Genomic DNA, 27160 nt, shown 5'->3' on the forward strand with positions numbered 1-27160 from the left:
CTGCGGGGTGGCTGTTTTTTACAATTTGCAAGCAAGTGAACTAATTGCAAATGCGTGTTCTATAGTCTCCTCCATATTCAATCGAACCTTACGAATACACAAATCTCAAGGCGAAAAGTAAATGCACTTTTCACATATGCGTGCATGTTTTTTATTTAGCCTCACTAATCGTTTCGCACGAATATGCAAATGTACTATTTAGGATTTCGTTTGACTTTTAATATTGAAGCATAAATAAAGCTAAATAGATACAGTATTGTAATAATTATGTTTGAATGAGGTAACTGAATCTTTTTTTTTTTTAATTGTTAACGTATGCTCTTTGAGGTTCAACGCAAGATATTAGATAACTAAATATAATATTCAGCTGCCCAGTTCTACGCTTGCGCAATAAGAATATCGTCATATTGATGAACGAAAATCAGTAGGTGAAGATCTTTGAAGAAGTGCAGAATAAGGAGGAGATCGAATATATCCGGCAGCCATGGCCGGGAATATGGGGATGGAACAATTGATTCCAATTGTTAATAAGCTCCAAGATGCTTTCACGCAACTGGGAGTTCATATGCAATTAGATCTACCCCAGATTGCAGTCGTTGGTGGACAATCTGCAGGAAAGAGTTCAGTACTTGAGAATTTTGTGGGCAGGTATGTTGTAATATATATTTTTTGCCCCAAATCCTTTTTTCCCTAATTAACATTAAAACTTCAAAACTGCTGAAATAGGCGATACCGTTATGTGACTTCGTTACCTACGTTTTAAGTATGACTAAAAAATAGCATGCACGTAGACTCTATAAAAATAATTTCGAGCCGTATACAAGGAATTTGTTGAGTAATATAATTTATAAAAAAATAAGAAAGTTCTTTTTGTATGAACCTTTTAGTCCAATATTCAAATACATTTTTTTTAATTTCATAAATTTCATAAGTATGTGACTATAATATAGACCTCATTGAAAATTTATCAAAAATAAATATTTTTCTCAATAAATTAAACGACGTGCGTAATATTTGGTAGTACTTATTATACATCGTAGTGGCCTATATTTATTGCGCATGTCACGCAGTATTGATTTTGTAAACCTTGAAAAAACTTGCTTTTATTTCTGCAAAATCTGTATCAAAATCATATAATATGTATTTTGATTATTATATTGCGAATCTATTATGCGAAGAATTGTGCGAAGAGTTCGGACAATTATTTAAAAATTATAAGAAGGTACAAAAAAAAAATCGAGCAGATTTTAAGCCGGATAAAATTAAAATCCTTCTATCATTTATTCTATAGTATATGTTGCAGTATACATAGTTTGTTGTATAAAATTAATAATTTACATTAATATATCGACATATCGACTATATATTGAAATAATAGAAATAATTTTCGTCCTTCTATGTTTGACATTTATTACGAGAAACGGAACGTAGGTTGCCATAACCACCCACCAACCACCATATTGAAAAATATATCAGTTTATCGATGATGTGAAGTCTCGATGATGAATTAGTGATTGTGATATTGGTGAATATTGATGTTTCTCAGCAAAAATGTCTGGAAATTTTGGAATGCAACAGCTCATACCCATTGTCAACAAATTGCAAGATGCATTTGTTCAAATGGGTGTGCATATGTCCCTAGATCTACCACAAATTGCGGTAGTGGGTGGTCAATCAGCAGGAAAAAGTTCAGTGTTAGAAAATTTTGTCGGCAGGTGAGATTTTCCACTATGAAAAAATGGAACACGGTTAAAAGAAAAAATACAAATCTGAATGCTTTGTTCGTTCAGTTACATTAACCGAGTAAATTTAAAGTTTTAATAACAACTAATTTAAATTTCAATGAAAATAATGTCAGTACTAAAACTCATCAAATGTACTAGCTTTAAGACAAAGCCTTTGTTGATTGTAAAACTTCAGGGGCTAAAAATCTTTAACAATTTAAAAACTGATCAAAATATTTCTGTCTATACTCTATACATTAAACAAGTACCTAATAAGGGAGACAAATTTCTTTTTTTTATAGTTCACAACTATCTGATGTACAAAATAACTACAATCAAGGTATCAAAATAATTCTAGATTATTAATTGAGGACTAGATGAGTTCTAAATTATTATCATATACCCTTTATCATATAGATAATTCCCAAAGTGAACAATTTTTACAAAGTAAACAAATCTCATTAAAACAATAAATGTTTGTAATTATTTATGAGAATGAAATAAAATATCCATTGAAAACTTTATTTATACATTGTACACCTCCAAAAGGTCATGACAGAATATTAGACTTATAGTTTAAGACAATGGTTTGGAAAATCTAGTATACCTACATGGATTTGTCTGAGCAAAGAAAAAAACTACTTCTCTGTTTATATTCATTTTTATCTTGTTTGTAATATGTTGTCTCTTTATACTTTTTATCTTATATTTCCACACCTGAAATTATGAGGTTGTCTTTCTTTCTATCTACAACAATTATTCAGTCATCTTTAATAAAATTGATAATTTCATGGATATGATGCTTAACTATGAATAATGGAGTAATGTATAGGAAGTTATCCTCTTATCAGTTGACATTAATATTACTATTTGTCATTAATCAATATGCTTGTTGACCCCTATTCAAATTCATGAATGAAAGCTTTAAATTCATGTCATCAACACATCCTGTGAAGTTGATACATCTAAATTATATTTTGATTATTAAATGATGAAAATACAGTTAACATAATAATCAGGGTCTTTCTTATTAGCTTCACTTGCATCCAGATTGTAAATTTGAATCATACTCAAATCCAACTGAACACAAAAAAAAAAAATTGGTTCAGTCGTCTTGCAGGACTTTACAACCATTTGCTACAAGCACACATACAATAAATATTAAATTGAATTTAGTTTCTCTATGTGTAGGTATAGCAGAAAATTGAATACAATTTTCTGCTTCTCCCAATTGTACAAATATTCATAGAGTATTTACAGCAATATGATGTATAAAATACATCTTTTGAAATATGCATTATAGAAAAAATGCCATGTTTCCCAATCCATGTTATCCATCAGGCCTCGGAATCACAGACAATAGAAAATCTATTGCGTCGCGGTCGGATCTGGCCGCTCGGTGGTTGAGAGGTTAAAACAGGTTATTTTTTTATCCATTTTTGTTATAACCGTACCATAATGATACAAAAAAGAGCCTGTCATATATTTTATCTAATTACAATATTATTATTTTATTATCATAATACAGCAGTTTCACATGCATTTTACTTGAATAAAAAGTTACCAACAACAAAACCTAATCTAGGCTATCCCGATACGAAATTTCATTCAGATCTGTTTAGCCGTTTTACACATAACCCATTGATATGTTCAAATGTCATTTTTCTTTTAGGGATTTCTTGCCCCGTGGGTCTGGTATTGTAACCAGGCGACCATTGATTCTACAATTAATAAATGGAAATGCAGGTAACGCCTATCAATCCTCTTAGTATATTATTAAAATTGTTAATGAAACAGTTGTGGTTTTATTTTGTAAAATCAAGATATTTTTTGTTCATTCATGTACAAAACTGTTTATTTGTGGTTGAGATTGGATAACAGCCCATACATAGTCAATAGAAATTCTTCTATTGTATTATTTTGTTTTTAGAATATGCCGAGTTCCTGCATTGCAAGGGCAAAAAGTTCACAGACTTCAATGAAGTACGCTCTGAGATTGAATCTGAGACAGATCGCATCACTGGATCTAACAAAGGCATTTCCCCAGTGCCTATCAACTTGCGAGTCTATTCGCCAAATGGTAAGTAGTTTTTTTTAAATATTTGATTCAATAAGTGTGCAAATCTCTTACTCTATCATGAGAGAAACATGAAGTTTTCTTTAAATAATGCTTTGTAAAATTTTATGGTATGGTTAATGGTATGATATGGTATTATTTTTATAGGTATGGACACAGTTTGACTTTTATTGAAACTAACCAATTTCATTTAATGGTTCTTTAGAACTGATTAATATATGTTTTCTGCTTAAATAAATATTTTTACACTTTTCATATTATAGTCAAATGAAATCAATGAAATACATATTTTTTATTCACCTCTGAATAATGTTTCATGTTCGAAAATGCTAGATGCATAGTTTGGGATTTATGCTATGGATATAGCCATGTATGTATGCAGTAGGGAGATTATCCCGACCTAGGGAGAGCGCAACCATAATATACGGTACCTACTTGTTTCTGAGATTTCCGTATATAGAAACATAACACGACAAAATATTTATTTATGTCGAAAATTTTATCGCAATAGGTACGTATTCCATATAAGGATACGACGATTGTATAATACGATTTGTACTAAAGGTCCGATGTCAAGTGTGTAAATGAGGTCACTCATGATATGCACCTTAGTGATTTTGATTCGTATATTCGAACTTCGTTATCAATTAAACTCTAATTGAATGCTATGCAGGTCACCCTCTCGCCCTTGAGGGCACAGCATCATTTTATAAATGCACAAAAAATTAGTTTTGTATACGCGAAATTTAGCACGAAATGGGATATGATTTTTTCATGAAGTAATTTTATTATATGAATAATCCATTTGGAAGAATATTCTTTTAATGTTGGAGTAAATTGTCACAATAGTTTTAAAGCTTTTTTTTATTGTATAATATTTTTTTGTTCGGCTCGTTGCCGGGAATCCATTCCTCAAGGCATGAACATTTGTAAAGGAATTACCTTTTATAAAACATGCTACCTAAGTCGTATTGAAATAAGTAGACAAGAGAATAAGAGATTATAAATGACGCCATAAATGGTATAATCTAAGTGTACAATGACTCAACACCATCATATTACACTTTACATATATTTATGATGCTTAATCGGAAGTGTGTGTTTAGAGATAATTTTGAATCGAAATACCCAAAGATTACACGATAATTATAATTACATGAATCACGGTAAAATCAAAACTGTGTTACAAAAAGGAATGGTTTTCTTGATAACTAATTGTATGATTCTTAGTATGTATGTGACATGTGTCACAGGCACAGTATTACAAATTACAATATAATTTAAAACACCAGCAACCTTGCAGGACAAGATAGCTAACATCATAAGTAACAACATTTGTTCTACGACTTTTGGCATAACGCAATAAATTATTTTTAAATGATGTTTTAAGCTTTTATTGTACTCTTCTAACATTAGTAAGTCTATGTTCTATTCATTATTGAAAGGACGACGCGACGCCCCCTTCCCCCTCTCGTTCGCTTTTTGTTTACGTAATTTTTGGGATGCGCGTAGAGTTTATAATATTCAAACGGGAAATTAAATGAATATTTATTTTTGTATGAAAATAAAATCTAACAAATTATCAAAAGTCGTAGAACAAATGTTGTAACTTATGATGTTAGCTATCTTGTCCTGCGAGGTTGCTGGTGTTTTACAAGCAACCCTGTATTTGTACTGTGTCACAGGTTAACATAGTTGGTTTAGGTGCTCTTTCTCGATTTTATACAAGGGATAACTATGCGATCGTCTGGTAGTTTTGCTGTGACTACAATTCATTAATATCTTAAAGGATGATGACTTCTTAAAATTTTAATGCTAGGTAGACCTAGACTCCTAAAGTTATAAGTAATATAAATGATATTCGTATGTCATTACTAAAACAGGAAAGGTTATGTATTAGTTACATTGTCATGTAATTAAAACCTTGATTCTTTAAGTACGAACATAATGAGATTGTGAAAGATTAGTGAGCAATATTTATTATGCAAAACAGATGTCGGATGCGATTCTGACCTAAATGTATTATCAATAGTATATACTATATATAATATGTACTATATCGCAAAATAATTATATAAATGTTCGTACCCATACATTTTATGGGATATGAAATTTATTTTATGAATGAAAAAGTATTTGGAAAATATATAAATTTATCATATAGTTAAACATATACCTAAGTAATGTTGGTATTTGCAAAATTAAAAAAAAGCTTAGCTATTTTTCATATGTGTAAGAACGAAAAAATAAATAGTGTGTCCATAATTTTAAACGTGAAAATTGCTAGATTCCAGCGCATTAGGCAGTGGTCCTAGTACTTAGTCTTTTTTGTTAAGTAAAACTTTTTTGGTAACAATAATTAAAACTGCGACAAAAATAATGGCTTCTTTTTTTACATCTATTGAGTTTTTTCTTCATCGCGGATGTACGGTGCATATCAGTGGATTTTTTTAAAGTAAAAACAATTTACTGTATTACGTATACCAATTTTACGTAAAATTCTATATTAGTCACACTTTACAAATGTTATGAAGACCATGATATTCAATTTACCGTTTTGAATACTGCTAGGAATTATGAAGCATTTTAATGAAATTTTCTTTGTTATTTATTTACAGTCGTGATCTTTAGTCTACAGATTGATTCATTTGATAAGAGATAAGCCTCGTAATAGGGAAATGTTTACATTTCTTTGCGATAAATACCTATTTACGGTGGAAATACAGAAGAACTTTCTTTCTTATATTATATAGCTATAGTTATTCTATTGAACATAATCTATTATTCATTTTATTTTTCATTTGTATGTTGACACAAAACGGAAGCACTCTTGTTATCTTATCTCTTGATACAATGATGTAAGAAATAGAAAACTGTTTCTGAAACATTCTAGACGAAAATTAAAACTGCATCGTGTGAACTGGATATTTATGAAAATACCTATTACTGAGTGTCAAATAATTCAAATATTACTTTATACTTTTGCGAAACGTGAGCGATAAATAAAATATGTCACAAAGATATGGGTATATATTATATAACCATCGAAAATGTAAATATATATGTATTATTGCAATGAATGCTACCCAAATGTTTTCAACCCCAGCCCCGGTAAGAAACCGGCATATCGTTATATTGGACCTTAGCAGTAAAATTGGTGTAATTTTTCAAAAGTTGAATTTTCCCCCTTTGAATTTCAGCAATTTATTCATTGGTTCATATAAAAAAATATATGGATGATGACGAATTTATTGCACTTCAATTATCTAAAAGTCGGTAGATGAAATGTAGTGTCATGAAATATTGATGAAAAGCCCGATTGTTTCGTTTATAGCGCATGCGTGGAATTTATTGCGATTTAGATTTAAAGGGCAGCTCCATGCCGACTGCCGGATCAGGGATGAAAATAGTATTGACTATCAATCAATATGAGTATCTTATTCTTTTTTGCATAATTGTAAATCGTCCAGTGTCCACCTAATTATGAATTACGTTAGTTCTAGGAATTACATTCTGAAATGCGTTCATCATATGCTTCAATAATATTAAATTATTTTTCCTTTGCTTTAAGAGAACGCTCGCGTCACACACATTGTAATAAATATAAAATAACTTATAACTAGATTGTTTTGTTTCACTTATTTACCATAAATTTAAATCATTAAAGTCTAAGGTCAACGGCCGAATCACGCTCCAGTGAGAAGTTCAAGTTTCTATGTCAATACAATAAAAAGATACGGAGTGACGCGTTTTCCTTGGAACTGAGTCATTCACAAAATATCAACCGGGAACTTCTAAATGACGTAGAAGGCAAATGAGTTATTCATTGATTATTATGCGTGCCATATTATGTGTAACGCTTACTTGTACAAGTTACTATCGATACAATGAATGAAATGGTGACCAATTTAAAACTTAATAAATCGATTCAGTTCATATAACAATTTAATTCCAATATATCTTTCACAAGTTTATAATTTATTTCAAACTAGCGGTCCGACCCGGCTTCGCCCGTGGTACATATTTACGTTTTCTCTACACAAGAACCATCCTTGTTCTTCAAGGAATATAATAAAAAAAGAATTATCGAAATCGGCCCACCCGTTCACGCGTGATGCCGTGAGTCGTGACCAAGGAAAACGGGTTTCATTTTTATATATAAAATTGAAAATGTTATATAGCTATATAAAATTTTCAAGTTTATAAGTTCACTCGTAATAGGTACAGCCTACAGGGTAAAATATAATTGCGAGAATAAATCTAACTAAAGACATAAAGTATTATATTATGTACAGAGTAGTTAGTATGCACTGAAACTATTTCATACATTCCCTACACGTTTTTTTACTGGATTATACAAATTGCCGCTAATACAGACACACTTTCGAATTTATTACATAACTAATGCAAACATGTACACTCGGGTCTAGATCACAAAAAAGCAAATTGCTAATGTTTTATAGCGTTTATGGTCGTTAGTTTTCAGTGAACTTTTCATGCAAAAGAGACGAAGAAGAATGAAATACATGTTTACTGAATCAATCATTTTCAGTACTCAACTTGACGTTGATCGATTTGCCCGGGCTCACGAAGGTGCCCATTGGCGACCAGCCCATAGACATCGAACAGCAGATCAAAGCCATGATCTTCCAGTTCATCAGGCGCGAATCCTGCCTCATTCTCGCTGTTACACCAGCCAACACCGATCTGGCGAACAGTGATGCCCTTAAACTTGCCAAAGAAGTGGATCCACAAGGTAATATCTCGATCTTTCGCAGGTTTTCCACTGACCTTCCGCTATGATGTAACCGGGTTTCCGCTAATTGTATGACTGCTCGAATACAGTGATTAGCAAATTCAATTTGTATCTTTTTGTTTGCTATTGATATAATTTTTACGTAATATTTTAATGTATCTAATTCGTCATATTCAATAATGTCTGTTATAAAGAATCAAACGGTAAATTATTTAAAATCATTTCTAGATATCCAACATATGCCGTTAATTATCTTAAAAAATAGACTTCTTTTGCTTTTATGTAATTATTATGAAATATATCATAAACTAAATCGAGAATACTTGTAGGTCTGCGCACAATCGGTGTGATTACCAAGTTGGATCTCATGGACGAGGGCACGGACGCGCGCGATGTGCTCGAGAACAAGCTGCTGCCGCTGCGGCGCGGGTACATCGGCGTCGTCAACCGCTCGCAGAAGGACATCGATGGCCGCAAGGACATATCCGCCGCTCTGGCCGCGGAGAGGAAGTTCTTCCTTAGGTGAGATGATTCTACAGTTTGATAATGGATATAGCAGGCTAAGCTGGATATTATGAGCGAGGGTACGAATGCGTGTGACGTGCTCGATAACAAGCTGCTGCGTACTTAAAGAGGTTATTTAATTATGCAGGGCTAGATGGAAAACTTCATAAAAACGTTAAAAGGCGGTGCATATTGTAATGTAAACTACAAATTGATAATAAGAGGTTTTGTCCTAAAATAGTAAAGACGTATAAACGATTATTATCATACCTACATGCGTTGTAGATTTTTTTAATGAAAAAAATAAAGACGTAAACATGTATGATTATTTATTTACACACTTTCGGTCTTTGTAAAATGCGCCTAATATAAAAAAACGTATAAAATAGATTTTATTTATATTGAACTCTGTATTGGATAAACAAATTTAAGCGTTGTTCATTGATCGCGCGCCGGTTTATTATTGTTTTCTTATCGGTTCACGCCGCATAGCAAGAAATATGTTTGTTTTTATTCAAGTCAAGCAATGATAATACGTACCTAGTATTAAATTTTTATTATCTGTAACAACAAGCGACAACCGTATTTGGATTGATAGTGTGAACCAAATGTTTATCTGTCTGGATCTATATTCTGAATTGCAGTTAATATAATGCTATTTATAATAAAGATAATAATGCAATTAAATGTGATTTAGAATAAGTAAATAATTCAAAAAATAAATTTCACGATAAATGAATTTTAGAAATTCGCTAAATTAATTAGGTTATATTAATTTACCTGTTTATGAAGCGAACAAAAAAACAGTAAAGATTTTGTAGCATTCATTATACCAATGTATACATAATTATATGTATTGTATTTTTCAATTGGACTTTAGTTACGACGAATCAGTGGCGACATGGCTCACGCCCACTTACTACTTCTATCGCTTTTATCATTATATGAATGATTGGGACGTTATAATATGCGTATATTTCCTTTCAACATCTTATGGTATTTTAATATTGTATTACTTTGAAAATCAGTAGAGATTTGAAAGTGTTTAATATCAATTTGATAAAGCAATGGAGACGCTTCAGAGAGATTAAATTTTTGAAAGGAAATAAAAGTAAAATGAGAAGCGTCGTGATTATAAATAATACTGAAAAGATCCAGCGCATAGAAATCTAAATAACAAGACACATAGAAGTGCTATAATGTCATAATTCGTATGAAAACCGCTGTCGCCAAAATCAACACATTCAAACCGAAAGCTAAACAGTACACACAAGTAAACTATGCCTTTTATTGGACAGCTTGATTTTAGTGAAAACTAACTTAACTATTAAATTAAGCTTTTGAATATGTATCCTAACGCACGAATTTACGGTTTATTTTAGAATAACATCCCTAAGTATATGATACTTTTTGCTCCAATACGAACAAACGTGATAATAAGAATGGTCGACTGTGTCATTCATTGTTATTTCGATTACTATGGTGACACTCGTAATACTTGTAAATATTCTATAATTTTAAGGAAAAACGGCATTATTTCTAAAAAAAATATTTTCCGATGAAATATTATTCCTTTATAAGTATTGTTACAACTTGTGGAAGAATTTCCGCAATGGGAATTGCTGAAACACACCATGTATACACTCATACGTCTCCAGAGCAACTGAACAGTGACGAATGCACTGGTGATGTGAAAATCACCTGAGTGGCGACAAGGTCACGCACGCTTACGACTTCTAGTGTCTTGTTATTTAGATTTCTATGATCCAGCGCTACTGAAACATAATTCCATTTTATCACATATAAGAGAATGTGGTGTCTATAAATCAATAAGCGATGACGTATTTTCGTTTACCATATGTAAACGCCTTCTATATCGGTCTTCGAGTTTTAACATTCTTCTTGAATGTTTACTACATCGAATGAGTCATGATGGCACGATAATTTTTATCAAGTGTTCTTAAATTATAAGAAAGTAATTATTATTATTGTAACACATACCGAATTTAAGTTTACTTTAAAAAACGGTGTAACAATTTTTGTTTTTAAGATTTTTAACAATACATTTTTTACTAAATCAGGTACATTTGCTTACTAACAAGTTGCGATTAAAAACAATAGTGGCCCTTGTCATAAAATCCCATTATGTTATGTTTAGCTCGTATTTAAGTTAAAATGACAAAAAATTTGCATCAAAAAGTAACAGTTAGACTATCAGGGCCTTTAACCAATATAAACTTTCATTACCTTCACGTACTTTCTATTACTTACTTTATACATACACTATAATTAAAATAACATATACCTTCCAGCCACCCATCCTACCGCCACATCGCGGACCGGCTCGGCACACCGTACCTGCAGCGAGTGCTCAACCAGCAGCTCACGAACCACATCAGAGACACGCTTCCAGGTCTAAGGGATAAGCTGCAGAAGCAACTGCTAGCGCTCGAGAAGGATGTGGAACAGTACAAGCACTTCCGACCTGATGATCCGTCTATCAAGACTAAGGCTATGCTGCAGTGAGTTGCTTTTTTTGTGGGTAGTTTAAAGTAGCAGATTAAATGTATGATTATAAATTTATATATCTAGATTTTTTTCAATATATTGAAATATTGAAGATTATTATATTTTTGTGTTAAGTGGATTCAGAATTTTTAAATAATAATTATTTATTTTTTGGGGAATTTCGTCAGCGCCTTTCTTATGTACAGGTAAAGATGTGATAGTGTGTGTAGGTTTTGAATGATTTTCATTGTTTTAATGTTGTCCTTCAAATAACTGTACTAGTTTAACATTCCCAGGATTTAATAAAACTGAATATTCCTTACTTGTTATTTGGTAATTTTTTTAATTATTATTTCCCTTTACCTACTTATTACTAATGCAATTTGCATGATATAAAGAAGTGTAATTTAACTTCGGTAAATAGTGTTATGCTACAGGACAGTTATTTATTTGTTTTGTATAAAAACAAACGACACACAACAAAATGTGAACATAACATGTTAAAACTAATAAAAATTTAAAGTTGAAAAAGTTATATAATATCACAACAATTATCCGCAACAGAATGATCCAGCAACTGCAAACAGACTTCGAGAGAACGATCGAAGGTTCTGGATCGGCGCAGATCAACACGAACGAGCTGTCGGGCGGCGCCAAGATCAACCGCTTGTTCCACGAGCGGTTCCCATTCGAGATTGTAAAGATGGAGTTCGATGAGAAGGAACTGCGTAGGGAGATCGCGTTCGCTATCCGAAATATTCACGGTATTAGGGTGAGTGGCTCATTATGATATATAAATAAATTAAAAAATAATGTGCTGCAAATAGGGCTGGTTTTTTGTGTATGCAAAACATGTCTAAGTGCCTATTTTTAATAATAAAAAAATTGCATGTTCTGATAACACTTGTAACGACCCTAATCATTTATCATGTCTCTTGTAGGTTGGTCTGTTCACACCCGACATGGCGTTTGAGGCAATCGTAAAGAAGCAGATAGCTCGACTAAAGGAGCCTTCTCTCAAGTGCGTGGATCTCGTTGTGCAGGAGCTCTCCAATGTAGTGCGCGTTTGTACGGAAAGGGTATGTACAATTTTATGTTGATAGTCACATTGAGTTCACGACTATAAACATAGTTTCCATTTATGCGAATGTAGCGGCTATTTAGCATCATCCCTTTCTATATCAAAATCAAATTCTGATGAATGATACCAAATATTCCATTTAATACACCCATTGAATAAAAATACAATTAATAGTAATAATATAAATCCATTTATTTTCAGATGTCCCGCTACCCACGTCTCCGCGAAGAGACGGAACGCATCATAATGTCGCACGTGCGTTCCCGCGAGCAGCAGTGCAAGGACCAGCTCGTGCTGCTCATCGACTGCGAGCTGGCCTACATGAACACCAACCACGAGGACTTCATCGGGTTCGCCAAGTGAGTGTGCCTGCCGCGTGTAGACATGTGTAGTGTATCGGCACGTGCGTCCCGCGAGCAGCAGTGCAAGGACCAGCTCGTGCTGCTCATCGACTGCGAGCTGGCCTACATGAACACCAACCACGAGGACTTCATCGGGTTCGCCAAGTGAGTGTGCCTGCCGCGTGTAGACATGTGTAGTGTATCGGCACGTGCGTCCCGCGAGCAGCAGTGCAAGGACCAGCTCGTGCTGCTCATCGACTGCGAGCTGGCCTACATGAACACCAACCACGAGGACTTCATCGGGTTCGCCAAGTGAGTGTGCCTGCCGCGTGTGTAAATATTTCAATAGTGTATCGTACAAGGAAATTAATTGGTACTACCCAGGAAGTGAGAGGTGGTCTGCTTTCCAAGTGAGTACATTTTTTTTTGGTAACGGAGAGGAAATCCTTCTTTTGAGGAAAAAACAGAGCATGTGGGTGTACCTGCAATAAGTGAAAATAAGTTTAAATAATGTAACATATAAGGGAATTGGTGCTGTTCAGATTCAAGATATTATAGTAGAGCCATTTTAATAGGCAACATTTGACAGTTCAACAAAATTCAACAACGTAACCTAGTAACGACGACATAGAATAACATGATATTTCGTTTTGTTGTAACTGCATATTTGCTTAACTTTTTTCAATTACGATTACATATTTATAATAATAATGACCGATGCAACTAATTTTAGTATTTGATTTTACTGATAAACCATTCTAAACATAATAAACATTTTCTTATTTAAAGAACTGACGTCGCTACAATTTTGTGTCAATAAACCTTTTTTCTTTTTAAATAGCAGAGACGTTAATCTAAAAATCGAAATCTGACATCTAGAATCGAATGCATTGATTACTTGGGAATAAAAATCATCATAAATTATTGACATGTGTTTCAAGTTCGATTGACAAATGTTTCAAGTCCGTATCGATTAATTCGCTTTAATCGATGTTTTTAAGCAGGTTACCACCCTATGAAGATAAAATTGATAGACGTCAAATGTTGCCTATTAAATTGGCTCAACTATATAGTCTTCAATTGGGTTTGCCATGTGAGTATATTTACAGTAAACTGTGTTTAAATAAGTCGCCATAGTTCATCTAACATAAGGGGACAATCGTTTGTTTGGGTTAAAGTAAGTGTGTGGCATGTTTTTATTGTAACATTAAAAGCCATTTGAATGTAATTAGTGTACTTGGTACGCTGCACGTTACAAGATAATACTTGCATTAAAATTCTTCAAAAAAAGGAACATGTGCTTTTCCAAAGTAAACATGTTGGTAAATTACAAAGCAAAAGCGATTCGCAAGATCGCTCGCATTCGATACTCTGCATATTCAGAACATTCTTTCCTTACACAAAAGATTTGGAGGCTGCTTCAAGGATAACTTTGCATGCGAGATACCTTAAAACAAACTCTATCGGAGTTTATGCATTTGTTGCTGTTATATGATAACTGAAGTGATAATGCTAGTCTTTTATTTGACAATTCATTAATTAAATATCTCAATTATGTTTGAAAAACGTGGAAAATGTGGAAAAGTGTGGCTCACGTGTTCATTCAGCAATCTTTACATCGCTTTCTTATAAACTAGGCTAAAATCATACTTCAACATTAATTACCAAATGTTTCCGTGCTTCAATTGCATGACTGTATTTAATGAACAGTTAGGGTCTATTTTTATGTTTATACTTTTTTCATAAATCAAGTTGTTTTAGGAGACAATTTAATTTAAGTATAAATTTATGAGAAAAATTATATCCTCACTTATCAGTGATATTCAACAGGCTAGATACACTTTTACAGATATCTAATACTTCTACTTATAATAGCCACATACAATAATTTTAATACTATACATATTCAAATATTAAATAAAGGTATTATTTATTATGTTTGGAAAATTTAATAACATTATAAAAATTATACTACTCACATAAAAATGGAAAAATGAGCTGGCGTGTCAACTGATCGCTTAATACTTACATTTTTTTTAAAGTTCATTTACTATCATACCTACAATCTACATACATACATAATCACATGTACATTGTATTTATTGCACAGAACATAGATCAAGGTATTATTTATCATCATCATATTTTATATGTCTGAACATTCAATAAATACTTTTAAGCTATTGCATAGCTTCTATCGCGGGCCTTGAGCGCGGGGACCGAATCCAGAAATTTAGTAACGAAAAACCTCACGCTCCCTACTCCGACGGGCGCGGAGGTGTGGCTTGGAGGCATAGCATGCAATAGCTTTACCGCGGCAGTCCCCGAGTCCCACACGTCTTTTTTTTACTCCACGATCTACCGTGCATCTTCTTGTTTTGTTTTTTAAACACAAGTGCGTTAAACTTGATTCAATCATATTAAAATTGATCCTTCCAAGGTATATATATATGTTAGATTCTGTTTTTTTTTAAGAAAATGTCACGATTTTCGGTGGCGTTTTCTTTTCTATCTCGATCCATGTTCTGTGATCTAATAGCTCTGTTATTTTTACAGCAAACGACGGCACACATCTTATAATGATGTTGATGAAAATAATCGGTTAGTAAAAATGATATTACCGACTAATAATAATGTATATTGTTACAAGCTTTAAACCGTGGTTTCACCCGCGCTCACGTGTTTTTTTACTGTATTTTTTATCGGATATATTTTGAACTTTAAATAAAGTTTTTGACAGTTCTATAACACTCGACCTTTTTATATTTATGAAGTAAGATGTAAGCAAAAGTAACATAGTCTTCATGTTTCATAAAATAATCACTCAAAGGCACCGTAACTTGTTACTAAGGAGCGGGCAAACCTATAACGTCACTTTTTGCACTATTCATATCTTGAAAGAGTTTATTGCTTCATAACAATTACAAATGAATAATGAATTATTTACGTATTTAATTAATATAATTATCATTTAATAAATTAAAATTCATGCTTGGTACAAGTTATTGAATTTTTCTGACCATAATGAAAACCATGCTGTAATGCATGTAATCTATATGACTCATACCACAATTAAAACCATCAAACAACTTATTTTTAGTATTCAACTTCCCAGTAGTTTTTGCGTGTTAGTCAAACAAACAGAAACTTTTCGTTGAAACGTGGTTTTACATCCGGTACAAACCATAAAACTAAAAGTGTGTGTAACACAGTATTTTACAGTGTTACACACACTAGTCAGTATAAAGTTATCTTATATAAAATGTATAAAATGTACTACCATTTGAAGACTGCCCATTAGAAAAGGTAAGATCAAGCATCTTAGTCACTCTATGATTATTTCTATTATTTTTAGATTAAACATTTTTAATAATTGTACGAAGACACTTTCACTAATTGCGATTTTCGAAGATAAAAAATGTAAAATATAAATGGGTAAATTTATGATATTGGTTAGATGTTTGTTTCTCGTTTACGCAAAAGCTACTGGCTCGATTTAACTCATAGTTATAAACACTAAAGTTCATCTGCTAACTGCTTTTAGTGTAGATTGTATCCCATTTCGATAGAATCTATAATCATTTGCTAGTTGAAAACGATGTGCTTCTTATTAATAAAACGAGGGTCTTATACTCTTTCCTACGTTAGAATGTTAGGGTAATCTTTAAAAAAGTCTTACCAATATTATAAAATAGAACTTTTGATTTTAAATAATTGGCTTTGTTTTCATTAGCCCAATTTTTAGAAGTTTATCCGTACAGTATATAATGTGATTTTAATTTACAGCGCACAGAATCAGTCTGAAAATGCGGCCAAATCAGGTCACCGGGCGCTCGGGAACCAAGTCATCAGGAAAGGGTACATGTGCATACACAACTTGGGAATCATGAAAGGTAATTTTGAGTCCTTTTGAAGGTTATATTTATTGCCTTTTACTATGAAATAAGTTTTAAATATATTATGTTATAAAATAATTTCTCAATTAAAGATACACTCAACTTTAAACTATTGAAACATTTTGCCTCGTGTTACGTTAGAAAAATGTGCATATTAAAAGATCAACCCTTTTTATGTTTGCTTCACAAATGCATTAAAACATCTTGGTAATTGGAAAGTACAGAGTGCACTATGTCCAATATTCGCAAGTCGTCGTGGAACGTCAAGGATCATGTCAAATGTCATTTACTCGAAAAACCATTTTGGATAACGCCTATTTTAGGGTGTCTTCCGATATGCACTGCAACCACTGCACAGTGCTATCACTGTAGAAAAATTCGTTCCGTTATGGACTGCCAGTATACTGCCGCAGTACCCTAGGGAAATTTATGACGTCATTAATCGCCGCCATATTCTACTGTGAGCACTGGCGTTTTCGAGGTAAGGTACTCGCAGTACTTTGATCACGTGATCAGTCCACAGAGCAAGTAATATGATCAGTCAAAACCACTCGAGTGCCTAACGTCTTATAAACAAAGCTACAGTATAATCAGAAAATTTTAAAGTTCTGTAATTAGTTTGGATTAATAAATAAAACAATAGAAGAATTGCAAAAATTAACTTTATTAGACTGTGTTGAAAATGTTCAATACGAGCTGAAAGTTCTTTTTTATTCTTTTTTATGAAAAAGTACTTACTTTTATTATATTATAAATTCAATTTACAATTAATATTAATTAAAATATTTTTAATTGGACAGTACCTACTCCAAAACAGTTTATTTTTATGTTCTAGAAAACTTTATTACACTCATTTGAATGCTGCGTCAAAATATGCGGCTGACAGTATACTGGATTGCGTTCCGTTTTAAATCGTAACCAGTATAACTGGCTCTCAGTCGCTCACTCGTTCCCATTCTTTTTCGTACATTAAACCACCCCCTACCTTACGGGTATTGAATATCGGCGCGTTCGGTCCAGGAGGCTCCCGCGACTACTGGTTCGTGCTCACGTCGGAGAGCATCTCGTGGTTCAAGGACGAGGAGGAGCGCGAGAAGAAGTACATGCTGCCGCTCGACGGGCTCAAGCTGCGCGACCTCGAGCAGGGCTTCATGTCGCGCCGACACATGTTCGCGCTGTTCAACCCGGAGGGCAGGAACGTGTACAAGGTACAGTACATACTGATTTACCATTTTGCGAGAAAGATATAACTTTAAGTATTGTTAAAAATAAACAAATACATGTACATTTTGCAAAAAATACACTTAACTAATATATGTACTTAACTAATACACTTAACACGCTTTGTGTGTAATATGGATTGTATCTCTACCGCATCATGTCTGAATGATTTGGTAAAGAAGTTTACGAGTGTGAGTTTCAGTTTAGATTCTGATGGACACAAATTAAATAACCTAGATATCATTGCTATTATTTATTCGCTCAGCGTACTATTATCCTGAAGGAGCGGAAAAGCAGAAGAGGCACAACATCTTTCCAATAAAACCACAACAGTACATAAACTTAATTATGAATTTATTTTCGTCAGGATTACAAGCAACTGGAATTGTCATGCGAAACCCAAGATGACGTAGATTCCTGGAAGGCGTCGTTCCTCCGAGCTGGTGTGTATCCCGAGAAGACTTCAGAAGCCGCCAACGGCGAAGAGGTATGTCCTAACCCCACAGTATTCTGCCTGTCGTATTTATTTTACTCTTTCTTCCACCTTCCTCTCAATATTCTCTTTACTTTTTCGATCCTATAGTTCTTAGCTTATAGCATAATATATTGCTTTACAATTAACTATATTTATATATATTTATTTAACTATTTGATATTTTAATAGTATGTACTTACCGTCAGTGACTTGATATACAATAATCTATTGTTTTGCCATGCGATACAGGGCGAAGGAAACGAGGTTTGTTGTAACAGGCTTGATTTTGTTTTGATAGTGCACATATTATACCATACTATACTAACTTGTAATTCATTGTTTTATATGGATATCTGATTTCAAGAGGAGTGTAAGTCGAATCTTATGCATAAGTTTTTCAGCTATCTATTTACATATAATTATTGATACGCACATTGTATATTCTATTTTACCGCTAATAGACGCATGTAACCCTCAAATGTAGCGCCATTTATTACTCGTGTGAAGTACTCTTTTTATCATGTGTGTTTGGATCTTTGCGCATTTTCACATTTTTTTTAAATATTTTTTTAATTTTTTGATATGAAATTTTTAGCACAGAAAATAATTCTTAAACTATGATGGGAAATAATAATTAATTAGGAAAGGATTTGAATTATCTTTTCTTGTTGTGTTTTTAATTGTTTGTTTTAGCATCTTTTGTTTTTTTATTTTTAGTTTTTTCTGCCTTATCCGGGTCCAAATAAGAAAGTAAGTCGTTTCCAATCTTTGTGCTATGGACTGAAGATGTATATAGGGTGTGATGCGTTGGCATTAAAGTTTGTGAATGCATGTTTAATAATTATTTTGTATTTGCTTTGATTTATCGAAAAGTTTGGGCAGCGTTACGGGAGACTATATAAGTATAGTATGTATATCGATTATATTTGGAACTTTACTATAATGTATTCGCATTGATCATCATTTAATATATCCATATAGGCTGCAGGTTTATTTTGAGGGTTTTAGGTTAGCTGTTTTTAGAGGACGTTACAAGTGCGTTTTAAAATCAATTAATGCCATAAAACAAAAAAAAAAATTAACAACCACAAGCTTATTAATGCATGAGTTTGGTTGAGCAAAGGCTTAGTTTATGATTTAATTAAGCCACTATCATAGATCACGTTGGATAACCTATAGTCATCATTGTAGATCAGCCGCTTGTAGACAAGGGTTTTATGCGTTAATCCCAGGCTTTTTTGATAATGCTCGTTGACGTGTGAAACGTCTTAAGATTTACAGGAAATTAGAATTTATATATTGAACAAGATGTAAGGATTCTCTTTATTATAATAGACATCTACACATTAATTTCAAATCGATTACGCCACAGTCACAGTTACAGTTGTTACAGTTTCAACCTTATTAATTACTGTTTACAAAGTCTAGACAAGTGATCGATAATTTGTAGTACATTATAATTGTGTTAAACTCTGACTTAAGGTTCAATTTCTACATTATTATACATGTATTTTTTCAAATACACGAAGTTCATTCAGAAAGTAATACAAACCCAAAAACTTTAATACGAAACGCATACCTCCATATACATATAGTACACGTCACAACGGTTTTATACACAAAAGTTTCATATATTTGTTAATAGCAACAAAACGATTAAATACATCGTTCCCGATATAGCTGACAATATCGTGACGGGTAGTACTCGCATACACACAGCACACAGGCATAATTTGTTACTTGTTAGAAAAGTCGTGTCGTATCGTATATCGTATATTACTCATCAAGAGGAGATCTTTTCACAATTTTAAATAGTGTTTTTACTCTATGGTTATTTGATTTCTTGCAGAATTCCGATTCGAGCGGCACAAGCAGTATGGACCCGCAGCTCGAGCGGCAAGTGGAGACGATCCGGAATCTGGTCGACTCGTACATGCGCATAGTGACCAAGACCACGAGGGACCTCGTGCCGAAGACGATCATGATGATGATCATCAACAATGCCAAAGATTTCATTAACGGCGAACTGCTTGCGCACCTGTATGCGTCTGGTGATCAGGTATAAAAAACATTTATATTGTTCTGAATAAAAAGCGCTACAATTATTATACTTTTTAAAATTCTCAGATCACATATTTGATGTATCAGTATTACCTAACGTTGCAATTGCTATGGGCGGCGGTGAACACCTTACATCAAGTGTACCGCCGGCTGGTGCTCCTTTGCCGGTTGTAGTAATAAAATTTGTTTTTACTTGTTGCGATTTTTGGTGTAAAAAATATGCGTTATAATTTGTTATAAAATTTGCTCATCATCAATGTGCGGTTAATCCATAAAATAAAGTTTATGAATATAAAGCTATAGATTATATTGATATTTTTTCTATGACAAAAATTATCTCTTCATATGGTATTCATTTATAACACGTGTTTACAGTCGCAAATGATGGAGGAGTCGCCGGAGGAGGCGCTGAAGCGCGAGGAGATGCTGCGCATGTACCACGCGTGCAAGGAGGCGCTGCACATCATCGGCGACGTGTCGATGGCCACGGTGAGCACGCCCGTGCCGCCGCCCGTCAAGAACGACTGGCTCGAGAGCCGCCTCGACTCCAACCCGCGCCTGTCGCCGCCCTCGCCCGGCGGCCCGCGCCGCGCCGCGCCGCCGCAGCAGAGTGAGTGCATGCTTCATATTCCGTTGCTCCATCGTTTATCTTTTTATATTGCGTAGTTGACCAGAATAAATGGATGTTGCTCTCATTGATTCATCTATTAATAATCACAATCGTCCAATCTGATTGAGTGCATACTTTGTTATTAATATAAAAGAGGTAAGAGTAGTATTTAAACTCGAATGGAAACTGTTAACAAAGTGATAATCATGATTTAATGTCTAATTTTATGTATAACTGGCAATTAAAAATATTTATTTAATAACAATATTTAAAACTGAATAGCATCGATCATACCAATAAATGATGTTTTTCATATATACCTTGTAAAGTTAATGTATTCCTTCACTTTAATTAATTTTATATCTCGCAGGTTCGCTAGGGCAGCGCGGCGCCCCCCCGCAGCCGGCGGGCGGCGCCGGTCGGCCCGCGCCCCCGCTGCCCTCGCGGCCCGGCGGCGCCGCCCCGCCCCCGCCCGGCTCGCGCCCCGCGCCCGGCGGCGGCCTGCCCGCGCCGCTCATACCCACGTGAGTATACACGCACACGTAAATGTTACACGTACACATGAGCAACACGTACACACATGTACAAATGAGTGACACAAACACTTGACACATGAGCGTTAGGATCACAGAATACATAATAAGCTAAACGCTACAGAACGGACACTCTCCGCCTCCCGCCAAATTTAAACACTTACCTCACCCCGCACGATCAGGTTAAAAATGGTCCACTTTTGTTCTACAAGGACGATACGCAACGAAGATTGACAACATTAATCAAATTGAAAACCAAAATTTTATTATTTTGTATTTGTGATAATTTTGTATGGAGTGTCCGGGGTGTGGTATAGGTACAAGTTACATGTGTAGGGACATACGAGCAGCATGCACACATATACAGATAAACCACTCGCTTAATACAAGTACATATGAGTGACACGCACACATACATATACCACACGCGTATACTTCATGTACACACGCACACATACACAAATTATAATACCCGACCATAAGTTAGCACACAAATACGCATAATCTAATACATACTGAAACAAACACACGTTTACACGTCCAGTGACAAATATATACACATACATGTGCAGGCATTTGTATACAATATACGCAACCATGTAAATGTTCAAATACGCGTGTACACAGCAAATTTATTACGCGTAGGTACCTAGTTTTGAAAAATAATAGTTGCAAATCCGTCGTAGAATATATGAACGACAGATGCTAATTATTGATAAGTATATAGTCATAAAGGGATTGAATCCAAGGCCCTAGGGTCTCCTAGGACGTAATTGTGCCTCTTATAATTTAAATAATTAAAAACAAACATACACGAACTCATTTCCACTCGTTAATCCATATATACTATTTCTTTACGATCCTATAAAATCATGATATCAAAAATCTAGATACATAACACACAATCTAGCTATGTGAAATATTTCCTCTTTTATGTATGGTATGGTTTCTCTTCATTAATATTTCCACAGAAAATATAGTTGCAATAAAACTAATTATGTAAACAAACAAAAATAAACAATAATTTCAATATTTGTATGTTTGCATAATAAAGTCTTTTTCAAAGACAGTATTTAAATGGGTTTTGGGAAATAATATAAAAAATATACTTGCACCTCTTATTTTATTGTGTGTGCTTTGCTCTGTATTTGGGTGATGTAACAGCCATAATAATTATTAGTATTATAATCACTGGGATATTTGTTTAATATAATATTCTATGCTTGCTCTACTAATTAAGTAAAATTTTAGGTATACATATTAAATTATTTATGGTTTAACTTTGATAAAAACGTTTGTCGGTCTTCATTTGGTAGATGAAGAATATTGCAAAAGTAGACATATTGTTTTCGCAGACGGCGCTAAGTGTTCGGGCTGGGGCGTGCTAACAAACTAAGTTACGTACGAAATAAGGTACTAACTAAAATAGACATGTTAACTTAGTACAATTGAATATCAAACAGTCTTATGTTCTTAAAGCCTATAAAATATAACTTAAATACGATCTCTCTATTTATTAATTTTTCTTGTTGCAAAACACTTTAAAACAACGAAATTCGCCCCTATTGTTGGTTAAATCTATTTTCCAAAACTTATTACTCCTTCAATTTTACACAGTAAAATATATGATAATCAAATGTATTAAGTTAACATTCGGTTAATACATAAATATTTATACATATGTTATATACGATATTATTAGTTACAATGATAAATAATTAATATAATTCTTATGAAATGTCTGAAAGAATATTGCTTCCAATAAATAATCAAATTAGTAATGTTTACGTAGGTGGTTGTAGTTAAAATATTCGCTTCCTGAATCTCCTGCGGACGGTTTATGTGAATTAAAGAAATATAAGTACAAATGAATAATTTATTTTTGTGAATGTTACTTTAAAATGTTATTTTTTAAAACCTATAAAGCTCCCGTTTTGTGTAACAACGATAAGGTTGTGCTCGCATCGAAGTATCGGAACTGTCTGCAGCGAGATTTAAGAATTATACAAAAAATATATTCCAATTTATAGGTGTCTATTAACATTTATAATATACCAAGTTATCGTATATAAAGAATCAACAAATGTGTACAATGTAGGCTCTTTTTTGCTATTATATTTTAGTATACCGATTTAAGATTACGTTCATTTTATTATTAGCCAGTTATAAGTCATTGTTAGATAAAGCACTGCATGTAATTTGTCACTAACACGTGTGTGGTCTTCGTTACAACTCCCCACTGTAAATATTTTTCACTGTGTATTTAATAATATTGTTAAACAATCACAGTTACCCTGTAAGAGATAAAGTTTTACGATTACGATTTTCACGTTTTATTATGGCAGTTACATTACTCAATACTTACAGAGAAGCTGTGAGTGTGTTTTGATATTAATCTCAATTGTAATCATGATGTAACATGCTTCTAATGTTTTAAACTATTTTGTGACTCTTGTCTAGTTTGTAAAATAATATTACTCTTATATTTGTTTCGAAAACCGGCTCGAAGGACCAATTTTGGTACAAATGGCTATAAATGAATTATAAATTCAATATCAGCAACATATTCATTTAATGTTTGTTTAAAAACTCATAAAAACTGCTTGATATTGGCACTTTAAAGAATTTCAGTCGGGAATTACTTATTATTATTAATTATTATATCATATACTTTATTTTGAGGTGCACAATTAATTCAATGTATATTTTAGTTGAATCGAAATCCTATATGTCCTAAGTGGTAAAATCTAGTATAATTTGTGCACCGATTGCCTAATTCATAATAGAAATCTATATAAAAGTGCCATAGAGTAGAGAACATTTTGAGCACCTAGCAAACTAGGTATCTACAACCTGGAGTCTAGTAAGGGTCTAATACATTGAGCAACATAAGTCTTAAAGTCTAGTACATAACGTAGCATACAATATGTACTTCAAACTACAAACCAGTGTCAGAGTGTAGTACATTGAGCAACACAAGTAGCATACAATATGGTATGTATATAATGCTAGGCGTCCGGGCGGCGCGGCGGGCGGTGCGGCGGGCGCAATGCACCAGCTGCCGCCGCACATGCGCCAGCAGATCAACCAGGCGGTCGGCCAGGCCGTCACCAACGCCGCCATCAGCGAGCTCAGCTCCGCCTTCGCGAGATTCAAGTAACGTGCTGTAGTAACGTGTGGCGCCATCTGTTGGGACACGCTGTTGCTATGGGAGGGGGGATTGGGCTAGGAGTTGGGATCTGTTGTTACTAGTGTTTGGGGAGGGGGGGAAATGTTGTTTGGGAAATGTTTATGTTATGTTTTGGAATTCGGCTAGGAGTGAACTAGCTTGAGAAAAATTGTTGATGTGGAAATTTTTTTTTGATAATTTTTTTTGAAAATGATGTTTTCGATCAGTATTAAGCCCTCATTTCAAAGATACTATCCCAATATCTTTTTGTGGGATTTTTAAGATTCTCCTGGTCCGATCTCTCGTCTTACCCCAATATAGTACTAACTCGTGTGTATACGCAACGCACTACGCCTTTTGTGTAATTTTGTAAAATACATACAACTTATAACTAATGGATTTGTTATTAATGAATTAGTAGAGCCCACTAATTGTTGTATTTAATCGTGTTAAATTCAATGTGTTAACTTTTAAAGCAAATAAATAATTACCTAGAATACCCAAAAAATTCACATACAAGTTATGTATCATATAAATATTTTTTAGACCCCTTACTATATGTACGTCACAGTGCCCTTTTCAAATTCTATATTTTTAACTGTCTTTTATTTTTGTGACTCATAAATGTTGCCAGTGATAAATTAACGCTTTTGTTTGTAAACTATGTCTTTTACACGCTTTATACATTTGTTACAGAAAATTGCAGATTATATTTTAGAAAATAAATGTTTTTACTATTTTGTGAAACTTTCATAAAGCGATACTTTTCAAGAAGTACTATTTTTTCGAGTATATTAATTAGTTCATCCGTAATTATCGAATGAAATATGGATTTGAATTATCTATATCGCTTCATGTATAAAGTTTTGTGCGTATAACACTGCTTGTGATACGTAATAATGTTACCATAGTGTAATAATTTATTAACTCTTTAATTAAATAACACAATTGTCCCAAAAAGGTTGTTGAAATTAGATGTCTAGTGATTGCTGAAGATCACACACTTGTCAATATTTTTTTCACAGATTTTTCCAAACTAATTTGTATAAACGCATGAGTGTAGGATTCTACATGAGTATTAATAAATACATATACTAATATAACATACATTCCAGATTATGATTAATCAACTAAATTAGCTGTGAAAAATTACAGTATTATCTACGAATAAATCAAGCAGTGCTTTAGGATTATTGTAATAAAAAAGAGTAACAGACCATTTTCCCCGCGCAACGCGCACGTATTACATGGTTATGTAATTAAATTTATTTTGTATAATTGTAAAAATTATATTCAGTGGCTTAAGATTATATTAGGTGTATATTGTAGTTGAGTTTAGCGCGGGAATTGCGTCCCGTCTCGTAGCATCCGAAAAAAAATATTGAGCATATCAAATTGTTTCTGTAAATGGTTTAAGTAATTATTATGTATGTGAAGAAGACTCGAGCGTCTATTTGTTGATGTTGATGCACCAAACTTGCGTAGTTTAGCTGCGTAGGCGTGTTGCAGATTGTTCTCACCTCAGTGTTTAAGTGTTTCATTAGCTTAGATTGTCGACTCTCCGCGAACGTTCCGAGCTCTGCACTATTGTATCGGTATCGCCTTCTAAAATTGTACGTAAACTGTTTGTACTTATGGTTAAGACCAAAGCGATTGTCCCCTATATTGTTGCTGTTAGCAATATCTTTGGTCAATTATTAGAATGTTCTATGGTATATGATATGAAATCGGAATTAAATGTTACAAAATTAATGGAATTTTAATCTTATCTCATCATCACGTAGACGCGCGGCTTACGTCATCCACAATATAGTGTTTCATCCTGTTCATTGCTTGTTCATTGTCGTTCAGTTCATTTTAACGGAAGTTGGCGCCGAAATGAGCAATGGGTATTTTTCAATTATATGGGACAAAGTCGGCGTCATTGATCATAGTTCCTATACGTTTGACGCTGCAGCTAACGCGTTACTATATTACAATTATAATAATAACTAAATTAATAATCATCATAAAGTTTTTGCTCTCTCTCTCTCTTGTTAATAGCGTTAGTACCATCGAAAGATCTAGACAGAGATTGTTGGATTTGATATAGTTTATGAATATTGTTAATCTTATGCTGTATAAATAGAGTAATTAAACGCTATATACGTGTATTGAAGATGTTTGATTTATTCCATTAGCATTGAGTGTACAATCTCACTTGT

At 33.5% G+C, this 27160-nt stretch overlaps 1 protein-coding gene across 4 annotated transcripts in view; it reads left to right on the top strand.

Moving 5' to 3' along the window:
• Positions 1 to 459: 459 nt before the first annotated feature.
• The window catches only part of shi (dynamin-1 shibire), a 28356-nt gene continuing 1655 nt past the window's right edge, over positions 460 to 27160 (top strand). Inside the window, exons 1-18 of one of the 4 annotated variants that reach the window (XM_090119505.1) lie at positions 460 to 648; positions 3397 to 3470; positions 3655 to 3804; positions 8354 to 8557; positions 8887 to 9079; positions 11374 to 11583; positions 12134 to 12341; positions 12511 to 12648; positions 12852 to 13009; positions 15548 to 15592; positions 16778 to 16884; positions 17908 to 18095; positions 18476 to 18595; positions 19301 to 19333; positions 20433 to 20642; positions 21020 to 21254; positions 21625 to 21778; positions 24800 to 24943. In XM_090119505.1, coding sequence (XP_089975631.1) covers positions 485 to 648; positions 3397 to 3470; positions 3655 to 3804; positions 8354 to 8557; positions 8887 to 9079; positions 11374 to 11583; positions 12134 to 12341; positions 12511 to 12648; positions 12852 to 13009; positions 15548 to 15592; positions 16778 to 16884; positions 17908 to 18095; positions 18476 to 18595; positions 19301 to 19333; positions 20433 to 20642; positions 21020 to 21254; positions 21625 to 21778; positions 24800 to 24943 — 2735 coding nt within the window. In that variant the 5' untranslated portion in view covers positions 460 to 484. Of the gene's footprint in view, positions 649 to 1435; positions 1716 to 3396; positions 3471 to 3654; positions 3805 to 8353; positions 8558 to 8886; positions 9080 to 11373; positions 11584 to 12133; positions 12342 to 12510; positions 12649 to 12851; positions 13010 to 15547; positions 15593 to 16777; positions 16885 to 17907; positions 18096 to 18475; positions 18596 to 19300; positions 19334 to 20432; positions 20643 to 21019; positions 21255 to 21624; positions 21779 to 24799; positions 24948 to 27160 lie in introns of those variants that run through there. The other 3 variants (XM_090119504.1, XM_090119507.1, XM_090119503.1) reach the window with 3 other exon arrangements.

The sequence above is a fragment of the Colias eurytheme genome, chromosome 3 (genome assembly GCF_061535395.1).
Source record: "Colias eurytheme isolate Ceu_HAF_F1 chromosome 3, ilColEury1 Martin Lab GWU primary, whole genome shotgun sequence".
NCBI lineage: Eukaryota > Metazoa > Arthropoda > Insecta > Lepidoptera > Pieridae > Colias > Colias eurytheme.